The sequence below is a fragment of the Camellia sinensis genome, chromosome 2 (genome assembly GCF_055761805.1).
Source record: "Camellia sinensis isolate YWXY chromosome 2, ASM5576180v1, whole genome shotgun sequence".
Lineage (NCBI taxonomy): Eukaryota > Viridiplantae > Streptophyta > Magnoliopsida > Ericales > Theaceae > Camellia > Camellia sinensis.
Genome location: NC_138962.1, coordinates 69330396 through 69344078, shown reverse-complemented (window position 1 = coordinate 69344078; position 13683 = coordinate 69330396). Strand labels below are relative to the sequence as shown.

Here is a 13683-nt window from a genome sequence, read left to right as displayed (position 1 = left end):
GCACGCGGCCGAGGTGGCACTGAAGTGCCAGCCGAGGTGCCACGTGTCCTTTTGATGACGCTGAGATAATCTTGGCTAGACCGAGGTTATCTATGAAGATATCAGAATTTGGGATAAGCGGATAAGGGACGAGAGTTCTAGAAGGAGAGAGAACTTCAGTTTGGGTAAAGATAAGACTCTTAGAGAGTTTATCCCAATCCTACTGGGAGTTCAAGATTAGTAGTAATCCAGAGTCCATTAAAGCTAGGCTTCTATTGGGATCGGGTTAGTGTTGGCTATAAAAGGAGGCACCCTCATGGGTCTAAGGTATGTTTTTATATTATGAATAGTGAGTTAAGCACTAATTGTTTTCTTTGAGAGATAACTGACCTGATCGTCGGAGTGCCCCCGGGTGGACGAACCGCCGCTGGAATCACTTCTTTCTATGATAGGTTTTTCGGGTTTAATCTATTATACCAGTGTTCTCCAGCTGAGTGCTTGATTGGCAGTGTGGTCGGAAATCGACACACACACGTGGCTATTATCTTTTTAGTGTTTAGATCTTCTCCTACCATTTCAGAGGCTGTCAACAAAATAAAAGGCTATTAAAAAAACAAAAATAAAAACCTCCCACTTACACACGTTTATCCTCTCACATGTTCAAACTCTCATGTTTATCCCAACTCCCACTAGCTAGACTTATCTTCCACACGTTTATCCTCTCACATGTTTAAACCCCCATGTTCATCCTATCATATGTTTAAAGCTTATTTGTATAAACAAAATATTCATCCATATCCATATCCATCACTCATAACTCTTACAACTTTTCCACACACATTTTTATATTCAATTTATTTCATATTCTACTCAAATTCAATCATTCTCTCTCATCTCATCTACCTATATTTTCTCATAAAAATTTATCTTCTCCATTGTTACTGTTGGTGTTGATTTCCGACCACACAATCAAACGGGGAACTCAGCTAGAGAGCACCGGTAGAATAGATTGAGCCCAAACAACCTGTCACAGAAAGATAAGAATCCGACAGTGGTTCATCCACTAGCGGGCACTTCGATGCTCAAGTCAGTAATCAAATATCTCTCAAAGATAGCAAATTGTGCTTAAACACACAAGAAAACACTTACTGCTCACAATATATCACACATACCTGAGACCCACGGGGGTGCCCTGCTTTTATAACTAGCATTGACCTGATCCATGTAGAAGCCACTTAGCTAGATAGGGATAAACTCCATAAGAGCTTTATCTTTATCCAGACTGAGATTCTCCCATGTTCTAGGACTCTTGTCTTTAGATTCCGGCATCTCCGCAGACAACCTCGGCCTAGCCGAGATCACCTTGGCATCATGACTAGGTCATATGGCACCTCGGCTGACATTTCAGCATCACCTTGGCCGTGTGCTGTCATTTAAAAAATATGTTCCCACAACTGCCCTTAGGTTTTATTACCTCGGCAACCTGAGGAGATGGAAACTACATCACTTATTCATATATTATATCGGCTAAAATTCATTCTTTCCTTCAACCGAGATCATGACTCGTCGGTTTTAAGTACCCAAGACTAAAATGTCCACTTTACCAAGGATCAAGAACTAAGAATCAAGTTTTTGTAATATCCTAACCGAGATCACTCCTCTAGCCAAGGTTTTGGCTTCATTTAATCAAAAACTCCAGGAGTTTTGACTATGTATGAGTTATCACGCACAATTTACTCAACCGTTTCCTCTATGCGTCCCTTTCTCATTGGTTCGTACTTGACACGCACCATCAGGTTATGTCGCTTCTACACATGCCGCCTGACAAGCACGTTGTCCAAGGCATCCCATTATGTTTTGCCACCTTTTTGTATATTTAACAAAACTCTTCATTCTCTCTCCGTCTTTTCACTTTTGCAATTCACAATTTCCCCTGTCCCTCAGACTCTCTCTCTAACATTTGTTTTCCAAACCGCCATTCTGCAAGCTCTCAAGCTCTACAACGGCCTTTTTCGTCACCGTCGGCGCACTATTCATCATTTGACTTTGATCATTCAAGTCTTCTGACTCCGGCGTATCTCACTCCACTTCAATCGGTAAGTCCTTTGATTTCTTCTCTTCAATTTCAGTCTTTCACTGTTTTTGAATACGATATTGTTATGCAACTACTTGTATGCCTCTTGCTGTGCAATCTCCTTACTCATCCTTTGATTTTGTTTTTCGTTTATGGTCATCATTGAGTCGTTTCTGGTTTCTTGACTCTTCGCTGTGCTTTGAATCTCGTGCTTGTTTGTGATTTGTGCTGCTCAATTTATCCTTGTGTCTATACATACTGTTCGTGGTTCTTGCACACATGTACGTAGTGTTCATAAATTTTGATGCTTTAACAATTTGCCATTACTCTTGAATTTTGCATATTTGCACACACTTGTTCTGTGTTCTTGAATTTTTGTTGCTTTCTTGAGTCTGAATCATGCTCTTTTCTGTTTCTCTTTGACTTGTTTTCCAGATTCTTGCCTTTGATTCTTGTTTCTGTTATAGAGTTAGGTTTGGGGTTTGATAGCAATCACATTCTTAGGAAAATTGAAACAAATTCCCTTTAGATCTTCAAAACCCTTGCCCCAGTACCTGTTTAGGGTTTAGCTAAGGTTCTCAAGCCTTACCAGTCTCTTCTCTCTGAAATCCCTCATAAAATATCATAAGCCGAGAACATGGGCATGTTTAGGTGGAAGGTAGACACCCCAGAAAAACTTGAGTACTTTAAGAGGGAATTCTCTATCCCAGTCGATGTTCAGATCAAGTTAGCTGGGGAGGAGGATTCCATCATGCTTGATGGAGACTCCATGCCCTTCCCCGTTATTGCATTCATTGAGTGCGGACTTTGGTTTCCTTTAGACATTCTCTTTAGGGAAGTCCACCACTATTACAAACTCAACCCTATACAGTTAGCCATCAATTCCTATAGGGTTATTAATGGTATAATTGCCCTAGCTTACTGAGAAAAAGCTAGGATCACATTAGCCCACATCCAATTTTGTTATATCATGTGTGGCCTAAAGTCTGAAAAAGGCTACATTTATTACTCAAGCCCAAATCCACTGCCTACAAAATCATAGCCGACCTCCCAGACTCCAACAAGGGCGCTGGAGATAATTACCTGATCGTCTCGGGCAACTGGGAGTTTGCTCCTAATGATGATCTTCATCTCTTCCCTCTGCGCCGATCGGTGTTTAAAGAGGGTGATGGTAAGAACTGAGTCATCCTCTTAATCCTATTTTTGCTAGGACTTGTCAACTCATATCTCTCTTTTTGAATGTTTTTCTTCTTGTTCACTTTTGCGGCTCTTTCCTAGCCAGCAAAGGATTTCTGACAAACTTTCTTCTCCAGCCCTGATCTAAAAAATCTGCTAGACTTACTAGTTAAAAAACGTAAGGCCCCCCTATTGCTTGATTACATTCCGACTTACAAGTCGGCCCTGCCCGACGCTCCACGTCGAAGCAAAACTCCACCTTCTGCAATAACTTCACTAGTTACTTCCTCACCCAGGCCAGACTAGGCCTTTTCTTTAGATCCAATTGAGGTTATATCCACATCCCCCAGTTGATTCCATTTTCCCAATGCCGACGTCGGCGTCGACGCTGACGCCGACGCCGACGCCGACGCCGACGTCGAGCTCTACCAAACGTCCCTGCTAGCAGAACTCGAAGTTGCAAACGATGAGATTCTAAAGAATTGACTTACGACTCAGCAAACCCACCAATCGCTCTATCAAAAATTCATTTTGGCACCAAAATCACCGTCGCTACAACAGCTGAAGAGATGGGCCGCAACAAGCCATTGTAGAGGACCTCCTGGTAGACTTACCAGGAGTGGTGACTGTTCAATCTTCTTCATCAATGTCCCAACCCAAGCCAAAACCAAAGCGGATGAAAAGGGCTAAGGCAAAGACCCCAATTACCCAAGTGGACACCGAAGACACCTTGCCGATCTCCAAACTGGCCGAGGTAGAGAAAAATGCCTTCATCGAGAAGAGGCCTTCCGAGGCCGAGATATCCGACAATCAGCAATCAAAACGGCCAAGGTTCGAAGGTGAAAAGAGCGGAGGGTTTTTCACAGCCAACGAGCCCTGGGACCTCATCGATTTCGATTGGCGACCGACCGATGACAGTTGGTGACAGTGCGATTGACAACATCGAAGTCGACGCCGCTCTCTCTACCGCTGTTCTTTTGCTTACTGATCTCAATCGAATGGTCGAGAACACCGAATATGAAAACTTTGCTTTAATGATGCAACACTTTGTTCTGGTAAGTCTTCAACTCCTACATTTTTTTGGCTTTTATTTCAAGTTCTCATACTTAGAAATTTTGCTAACTTGTTCATTCTTTTTCTTTCAGGCGATCCAGCATGCTCATTCATTTGCAATGAAAGGCGAGGCTTTCAAGAAAGAATTGGTCTGCAAGACCAAAGAGGTTGCTAGCTTCCTCACCTCTCTCAATAATGCCGAGGCAAAAATGAAGATGCTGCTGGATCAAGCCAAGGCCGCCAAACAAGCTCAAGATCAAACTGAGGAAAATGAGGAGGCTACTGAAGCGGTTGCCGATTTACTGAGGGCTGAGGCCAAAGAATCCAAAGCCAAAATTACCAAAGCCGAGGCGGAGTTGCGAGAGGCCCTAGCAACCAAGGCAGTCAAAATTAAGGCAGCTGACGAAAAGGCCTACACCGAAAGTCAAGCCGACGTGCATGACGCTTACAAGGAACAAGTAAACCAAGCCTACAACCGAGGTTTTTATCTCGGTTGGACGGCTGCTTTGAACAAGCTTTCCATCCTAATGGATTTCGACCTCTGAGATATTAACAAACTCTCTATTATTTTCCCTCCGTCTACTAAAGGATTGGGCGGCGAAGTCGATGAAGAGGTAACCGACGCAGAGGATACCGAAGAAGAGGAGCTGGTTACTGATGGGGACAAGTCTCCAACATTGAATGATCAAGTCCTGGACTTGACTCATGATGAGGAGGAAGACTTGGTTTACAAAGGTGCCTTTCCCAAACAAACACTTTCGAGGCCGAGGTCCAGGCAACCGAGAAAAGCTTGGACCAGACCCTTTCAGAAATTGACACCGAGATAGCAGCGGAGAAGGAAGCCATATTGCCAACCGAGGTTGACACAACGCCAATAGCCGAGGTTGAGCAATCTGAGATCAGTGCCCATAATTCTAATACTTAGGAATTTTTTCTTTACTTTGAACTTTACTTTTGAACAGTTGTAATTTTTTGTAACTTTGGACAAGTAATCTCTTTTGCCAGGCCGAAGTGTTTTTTTGTTTCTGAACAAGTTTCTTATTTGAATGCATGTTTGCCTTCTTCCTTCTTTCTTAAGTGTTGAATGTTTTGCTTCATGTATGCTTACTGTTTTTCTCTTTACGCCTTGCGTGCTTCCCATACTTAGAATATTTTTCTACTTCTTCCAAGTTTATTCTATGAAATCACTTCGGGGTAGAGTACCTCGAATATAACCTTGAGTGTTTGTCTCGGCTAACACTTAAAAATATTTTGAAGTATTTTTATAAATGCTGTTTCTTAAAACTTATTCAATCAAGTACTGCTTATTTACTTCCACTTGCTGTCAAGACATCACCCTTCTAACCCTTCCAAGCTTAACAACCTAGTTGGTTATCTCGGGTAATATGTACCTCAGATACTTCTTTCCTTGTTTCCTCGGCTAACTTCAACTTGGAAATTGTTCTAAATCTTCAACAAGTGTTAGGCCCAGTCCAACTTGTAAATTTCTTCTAAAAACTTTAAGTGCCAAGCTCTCAAGCTTATTTGCTATTCTTGCTTCCTGCCTCCTAATGTGAACCTAAGTTCCACTTAAGTTCACATTAAGCATACGTCTATGGTCTATTGCCGAAGTCAGACTCAAACAAAGACTAGCCGAGGTGTTCGACCTTGGTTTCTCTGTTAATCTGACTAAAGCAGACTTAGTTCTATTCAGGGTTCAACTCTGCCAACATGGTAAGTCTAGGTTAACTCAACTTAGTTCAACTCTATTATATGCAAGTATAATTCAACTCTGTCATATAAGTCTAAGTTACTTGTCATGTTTCATTCAGAAACATCGCCAACTTAGTTCAACTCTATTATATGCAAGTATAATTTAACTTTGCCATATAATAAGTCTAAGTTATTCGTCATGTTTCATTTAGAAACATCACTGACTTAGTTCAACTCTATTATATGCAAGTATAATTCAACTCTACCATATAATAAGTCTAAGTTATTCGTCATGTTTCATTCAGAAATATCGCCAACTTAGTTTAACTCTATTATATGCAAGTATAATTCAACTCTTCCATATAATAAGTCTAAGTTATTCATCATGTTTCATTCGGAAACATCGTCACAAGACTGGTCAGTCCTATCGCACAAATTTCAAATTCATAAAAATAAAACTAGCACTTTATTATTACTTCAGTTATTAAAATTTCGACATAAACTTCGAAAAACAAAAAAACTAATGATAAAAAAACTTCAAATTGCAAGTGTTCCAGGGTCTTGGCAACTCTTTGCCATCAGTGTCTTCAAGTCGGTATGCCCTATTGTCGGCAACCGAGATGATTCTATAAAGCCCTTCCCAGTTTGGGCCAAGCTTGCGCTCCCTAGGATCCTTCTTGTTGCCGACAACTTTTCTCAAGACGAGGTCCCCAACTTTGAAATCTCTTGGGTTGACCTTCTTGTTGTAAACCCTAACAAGTTGTTGCTGGTATACCCCCAGCCGAAGTGCTGCTCTCTCCCTTCTTCCTTCCAATAAATCCAGATCTCAGGCTAAGAATGACTTGTTGGTCCCATCTTCCACTCCCTGGGTTCTGATTCCAGGGATGCCGACTTCCAGTGGGATAACTCCTTCAGTGCCATAAGCCATGGCAAAAAGCGACTCTCTAGTGGATCTTCTCGGCATAGTCCGATATGCCCAAAGCACATTGGGTAACTCTTCCACCCACTTCCTTTTTGCTGTTTCCAGCCTTTTCTTGATCACATCCAAGATAGTCTTATTGGATGCTTCTGTTTAACCATTACTTTTAGGGAAACTTGAAGTGGAGTAGTAGTTCTTGATTTCGTACTTTGCATAGAAGCTTTTGATTAGATTACTGTTAAACTGTGTACCATTATCTGCTATTATTGCCCTTGGAATTCCAAACCTGGTGATAATGTTTTTCTAGATGAAGGTCTTCACATTAATATCTCGAATCTTTGCAAGGGGTTCAGCTTCTACCCCCTTCGTGAAGTAGTTAGTTGCTACCAGCAAAAGCTTCCTTTGCCTAGTTGCTTGGGGCAGTTGTCCAACAAGATCCATGCCCCATTAGGCAGATGGCCAAGAGCTAGATACTGGGTTCAAATCTGCTGCTGGTTGATGTATCAAGAGTGTAAACGTTTGACATTTCTCACACTTTCTAACGTAGGCTTCAGCATCCTTCTGCATGTAGGGCCATCAGTATCCCTGAGTCATGGCCCTATGAGCAAATGATCTGCCCTCAGCATGGCTTCCACAGACTCCTTCATGAATCTCATACAGAAAGTCCCCAACCTGGGAGGGATGTACACATTTCAAAAGAGGTCCAATGAAGAATCTCCTGTAGAGATGGCCATCTGCCATTAGGTTGAACCTGGCCGACTTCAATCTGGTCTTGTGTGCCTCTTTTCGATCGTCTGGCTGCTTACCATCCTTAAGGAACATCATTATTGCATCCATCCAACTTATACCTATCTCCACACACATTGCTTCGTACTCTGTGATCAGTGGTTCCACACTTGGATCTGACAAATAACAACCATTATTTTCCTTGCCTCCCCTGATTTCATTGCACTAGCCAGGTTATCCAAGGCATCAGCATGATTGTTGTAACGCCCCAATTCTACACTATTGGTTGTAGGCAGGGGAGAGTCACTGCTGAGTCCTATGGTCAATTTTGACAGATTCTAACAAGTATTGACACAAGGTCTCATAAGCATCGATAAGGTGAATACCTCCGATTATATTGAATATAAATACATAACAACCACAAGTAACCTTAAATGCAAAAGCTTGTTCCATTACATTACATCCCAAAAAGGAAATTTAAATATTTGTACGAGTCTTACAAAAATATTAAAAGAGAACTTTTTAACTTTTCTAAGATAGCCAAAGGTCTTCGAAGGTTTCAGGCTCGTCGTCTCCAGCTATATGTTCCTCTTCATCACCTGGCATAACACGCCGTGAGCTTTGAATGCCCAGTAAACACACACACTCCGAGTCCAATACACAATCACAATTATAACATCAAGTAGTAAAGCATGATACACGAATAAATAAATAAATGGTTACAAGTTAAATGTTAGTAAACTAGAAATCCCCCAAAGAGATTTCGTCCTCCCAACCATAAGAATCGGATTCAGTTTATGCGGTATGCGCCCTCCTTTGCTGCTTTGTTGCAGAACTAACCTCGGATGCCTACCATCGGGTATATACCGCGTAGCGCCAACCGCAGGGCCTCAAAAGAGATGGTGAAATAAGGCCTTGCCCAAAACCCTCCTCACACCAAACCACCTAGGGTCCGAATACAATCGCTCCGTTCAAGGGTTCCGAAAACCACTTGCGCAAGACTTTAACTTCCAAATAGGGAACACATCCCAACAAACCATATAACACAAATTCTCATATTTTCATTACTCAAGTGCTCGAAACCCAATACCCTCCCAATTAGGTTTCCCGTTGAGTTAAATGTTTTAATCAAGGTTAGTCCAACTTACAAGATAATAATAACCACATAAGCACGCATCCTTTAGATGAGAAAGATAAATAAATAACATAACACACACAATATCATACCAAGATATGATCATAAACTACTAAACATTTCCATGAATACAAGGGCATAAAACATCCATACATAACAAAATTTCCAGATTTAACGTCACCTAAAGATTAAAATGAAAGGACTATTTTAGATCCTTCACCGGACTCGGTCTTCCTATGGTTCGTAGAGAATTTGATCTAGTTTCTAGAACATTTTTCAGAAATGGGTTCGCTTTTCCAGATTTTAAGTTATTTAGAAAACATTCCAGCGCTGTCCAGATTCTGTCCAGACCCGTCGATCGTTACGAAAATTTGATTTTCTTGCAAACCGCGTAACATTTTTTGATGAAACCAATTTTAGTTGAAAGATAACTCCTTAAGGAAGATTTTGACCTAAAATATAGGTCCAAAATAATTTTATACATTTTTCGGGAATTTTTGAAAGTGGCCTGCATAAACAGATTCTAAGGTAGAATGTCCAAAACAAGAAGACTTATGAGAAAAGGGTTCCACCAAGGGAAAGTTTTCATTTCTTTTGTGAAGAAAACATGCTAACCAACATATATCTAACTCAAAAAGTTTGCTTGAAGGTGTGCCCTTGGAAAGTTGAGAGATTGATATGAAAAACAAATGGTTTTGTATCGAAATGGGGAAAATACAAGAGAGATAGAATCAATACTCAACTCTTAGCATTTTTAACACAAGTAACTCATAAATAACAGATCTGGAAAACATTATTTAGAACCCTTAAGAACATGTATTGAAAAGGAAAATGAAGAGAAGGTTGTGTTGTGGCTTACCTGCTAAGCTTTGAACAAGATGGCTCTCTTCTCCCTTCCTCTTCCTCTCAAAATTTCTCTCTTGTTCTCCTTCCTCTCCTTTAGTCGAATGTGGGTGTGTGAGAGTGTTGCTTGGTGATATTTATAGACAACTTGGTGTAACAAGGAATTGAAAGAGCAAGTTAGGATCTATTGGTTCATTAAAGCCCACTAATAAACACTAGTTGGATTATGAAAAGACACTAGTTGGATTATGAAAAGACATTAGTTGGCATTAAATGGACACTAGTTGGATTAAATGAACACTAGTTGGATTAAATAATTTAAACATTATATACACTAGTTCGAAATAAGTCTAGTAACTGAGGGCTTTAAGCAAATAATTTAAACATTTTTTTTTGTTTATTTTTTTTTCTTAGAGAAAACATTTTTCAGGGGCTTCACAATTGTTATCATCTCGACTAACCTATTGTAGCCGGCAATCTTGGAACAATGCTAGCAGTCTAACAACTTCTTTGACATAGGCTATCATTCTTTCATCTCGGGTTGCATATTCGCCTGTTGCTTGATTCACAATAAGTTAGGAGTCACAGAAGACTACCACCTCATCGACTTCCATTGTTGTTGCTAACTTTAACCTTGCGATCAGTGCCTCATACTGTGATTCATCGTTTGAGACCTTAAACCCCAAATGAATAGACTTCTCTAACATTTGCCCATCTGGCGATACTAACACTACTCTTGCCCCTGCTCCTTCATGGTTTGAACTTCCATCAACAAATAGGCAAAAGAAGTCGCCAATGTAAATGTCGCAGGGCCTTGGTTTCTTTTCTTTCTTCTGTTTCACCTTAGTGGGGTTCTTAGGCCCCAGTTGGGTTTCTTCCTGTTCCCCTAGACATCCCAGGCCGCGGCTCACCGGAGTCCGACGCGGGGTGGCTTCAGGGGTGAACTTGGCCACAAAGTCGGCCAGAACCTGGCCCTTAATTGTTGTCCAGGGCGGAAACTCCAAGTCATATTGGCCCAACACTACTACCCATCTAGCTACCCTGCTTGTCAGATCTCCTTGCTGCAACAGGGACTTCAATGGATGCTCAGTCAGTACCACAATCTTGTGGGCTTGGAAGTAGTGATTCAGTTTTTTCGAAGCCATCACCAGGGCTAGTGTCAATTTTTCTAGGGGTAAGTACCTGGTCTCTGCACTTGCTATGATTTTACTCACATAGTATAATGCCCTTTGTTCTCTATTTTCTTCTCTGATTACCACTGCACTGTGTGCTCTAAAATAGCCAAGTATAAGAACAATTCTTCTCCGGGTATTGGGTTTGACAAAACTGGAGCAGTTGTTAGGTATTTTTCCAAGTCGGCTAAGGCGACTTTGCACTCCTCTGTCCACAAAAAATCTGTGGCCTTGTTTAACAAACTAAAAAATGGTTTACACTTATCTGAACTTTTGCTAATGAACCTGTTCAGGGCTATCACCTTGCCAGTCAAAATTTGGACCTGCTTGGCTGACATCGGGCTCTTTAAATCAAGAATGGCCTTGATTTGATCTGGGCTTGCTTCAATGGCCCCTCTGGTAACCAAGTATCCTAGGAACTTACAAGACCTGACTCCAAATGCGCATTTCGAAGCATTGAGATGGAGCCGATATGTTCTCAAGATATCAAAAACTATTTTCAAGTCAGCCAAGTAATTCCCAGGTTCTTTGGTCTTCACAACCATGTCATCAATGTACACTTCTACTATTTTACCAATCAGATATCTGAACATCTTGGTTACCAATCTCTAATAGGTTGCTCCTTCATTTTTCAACCCGAATGACATCACTCTATAGCAGTACAACCCTTTTGGGGTGATAAGTGCAGTTTTCTCCTCATCAGGGGAATACATTGCTATTTGGTGGTATCCCCTGTAAGCATCCAGGAAGCTCATCCTCCCATGCCCTGAAGCAGTATCCACTAGCTAATCGATTTTAGGCAGAGGGAAGCTATCTTTGGGGCAAGCCTTATTTAGGCTGGTGAAGTCAACACAAACACTCCACTTGCCGTTCTTCTTTTTCACAACCACTGTGTTGGATAGTTAAGTAGGGTAGTTCACCTTCCGAATAGCCTTGGCTTCTAACAGTTTGTCCACTTCCTCCTCTACTGCCTCCATATGAATCAACGTCGGCCTCCTTTCCCGTTAAATGACAGGTTTAGCAGACCTATCTACATTGAGCCTATGGAAGGTGACCTCGAAGTTAATGCTAGGCATCTCGTATGGTGTCCAGGAAAACACTTCTATGTTTGCTCACAAGAGCGTCTCTAACTCCCTTTCCTTCTCCTCGGCAAAGCCTGAACCAAAAAGGAAGAATCGCTCTTCTTCATCTTCTTTTACCAGAATCTTCTTCAAGGTTTCCTTACTCTTGTCGATCGGCTCTTTGCCGACGTCATCCGGGACCTCCATGTCTTTGTCTTCATTTTCTACTGTTTCTGTCTCTTGCACGTTGCAGGTAGATTTCATTACTGCTATAGAGCAATTTTTTCCCTACACCTGATCCCCTCTAACCTCTTCGATTCTATGCTCCGTTGGAAACTGTAACAGTTAGTGTAGTGTTGAGGGAACAACCCTCATTGCTTGTAACCATGGCCCTCCAAAGATAACATTGTAAGGGGATGGGGTGTCAATTACTGTAAACTCTGTGCTTACTTTCCTGGTGCCTGCCTACACCTCCAAATTTATTGCTCCCAGAGGCCATGTTTGGCATTCCATTGAACCCGACCATTGGACTGTTGGACTGCTCCAAATTATCTTGGTGAAGGCCAAGCTCCTTGTAACATCTGACATACATGATGTCACAAGAGCTGCTTTGGTCAATCAGAATGCGCCTTACCTAGTATTCTCCCACATTGAGGGTCACCACCAGGCATCGTTGTCTGGATGTTGTACCATGTCTAGGTCTGCTTCAGTAAAAGACACCATCGGTCTTTGGTACTCGTTTGTCTTAGGCCTCTTTTGCTAGACTTGACACACATGTTGTAAGTGTCTCACCTTCTGGGTCTCTCCTCGTATATCATTCTCATTGGCCTTCGAGTGGATCATATTGATCACCTGAGGTTTTGCTTGTTGCGGTTGTGGCGGGGGTCGTGCTGCCAGTGTCGGGGGAAGCCTTGCATGCTCTTTCCTCGTTCTGGCCACATCTACTAGGTCCCTCAAGTGACCCTGTCTAACTAGGTGTTCCAAGTGTGTCTTCAGGGCTTTGCACCCCTGAGTTAGGTGCCCATCTTCATTATGGTAGGCACAGTGCTTCCCAGGGCTCCTTCTCATGAACTCGCCGGGGACCTTCTCCGGCGCTCTATAATAAGGCTGGTTCCTGATCTTTTCTAGAACTTTGTAAACTGAGATCCGGAACACAATGGTGACTGCCTGTGTAGCCCTCAGCCTTGTCTCCTGTTTGTTAAAACCAGTATTACCTCGGCCTCGCTTCGGTGAGCCGTTCCGTTTCTCTTGTTTCGGTGCCTTCGTTCCCGGCATGTCCTCTTCTGCTCTGACATATTTCTCGATCTGTGCCATGAGCTCTTCCATACTCTTTGGTAGAGTTTTTGCGAGTAACTTTCGAAGCGGGCATTCATCTTCCAGGTCGTTCCTAAAAGACACGATCGTCAATTCCTGGTTACATCTCGGTATTCGGTTGAACATCTCATAATACCTTTTGGCATAAGCCCTGAGGCCTTCGCTCTCGCTAATTTTCAAATCCATCAGAGAGTCTACCCTTAGTGGCTGCAACTTGTTTGTAATGAACCTAGCCACAAACATCTTGGCCAGGCCTTCCCAACTCTTCACAGTTCTTTTCAGCAACTTGTGAAACCAATCCGATGCAATTTTCTCAAAGGACGAGGGGAACACCTTGCACAACAACGGTTCATTCTCGGTATACAAAGCCATTGAATTCAGATATAAGCCGACGTGAAAGGTTGGATCGAACTTACCGTCATAAATCTGAAACCTTGGCATGTGAAACCTTTTTGGGGCCTCAACCCTATCCAACTTTACCGAGAATGGCGTTCTTGGCTTGACGGGGGATGTGACCTCGGCATTCTTCCGTTTCCTCT

At 42.0% G+C, this 13683-nt stretch overlaps 1 protein-coding gene across 1 annotated transcript; it reads right to left on the bottom strand.

The window, feature by feature from the left end:
• Window positions 1–12118: 12118 nt before the first annotated feature.
• On the bottom strand, window positions 12119–13387 carry LOC145814162 (uncharacterized). Its single transcript, XM_082910685.1, has 2 exons — window positions 12623–13387; window positions 12119–12166 (listed from the first exon to the last, which is right to left on the bottom strand). The coding sequence occupies exons 1-2, from the start codon at window positions 13385–13387 to the stop codon at window positions 12119–12121; spliced, it is 813 nt and encodes a 270-aa protein (XP_082766811.1).
• Between the last annotated feature and the right edge of the window lie 296 nt (window positions 13388–13683).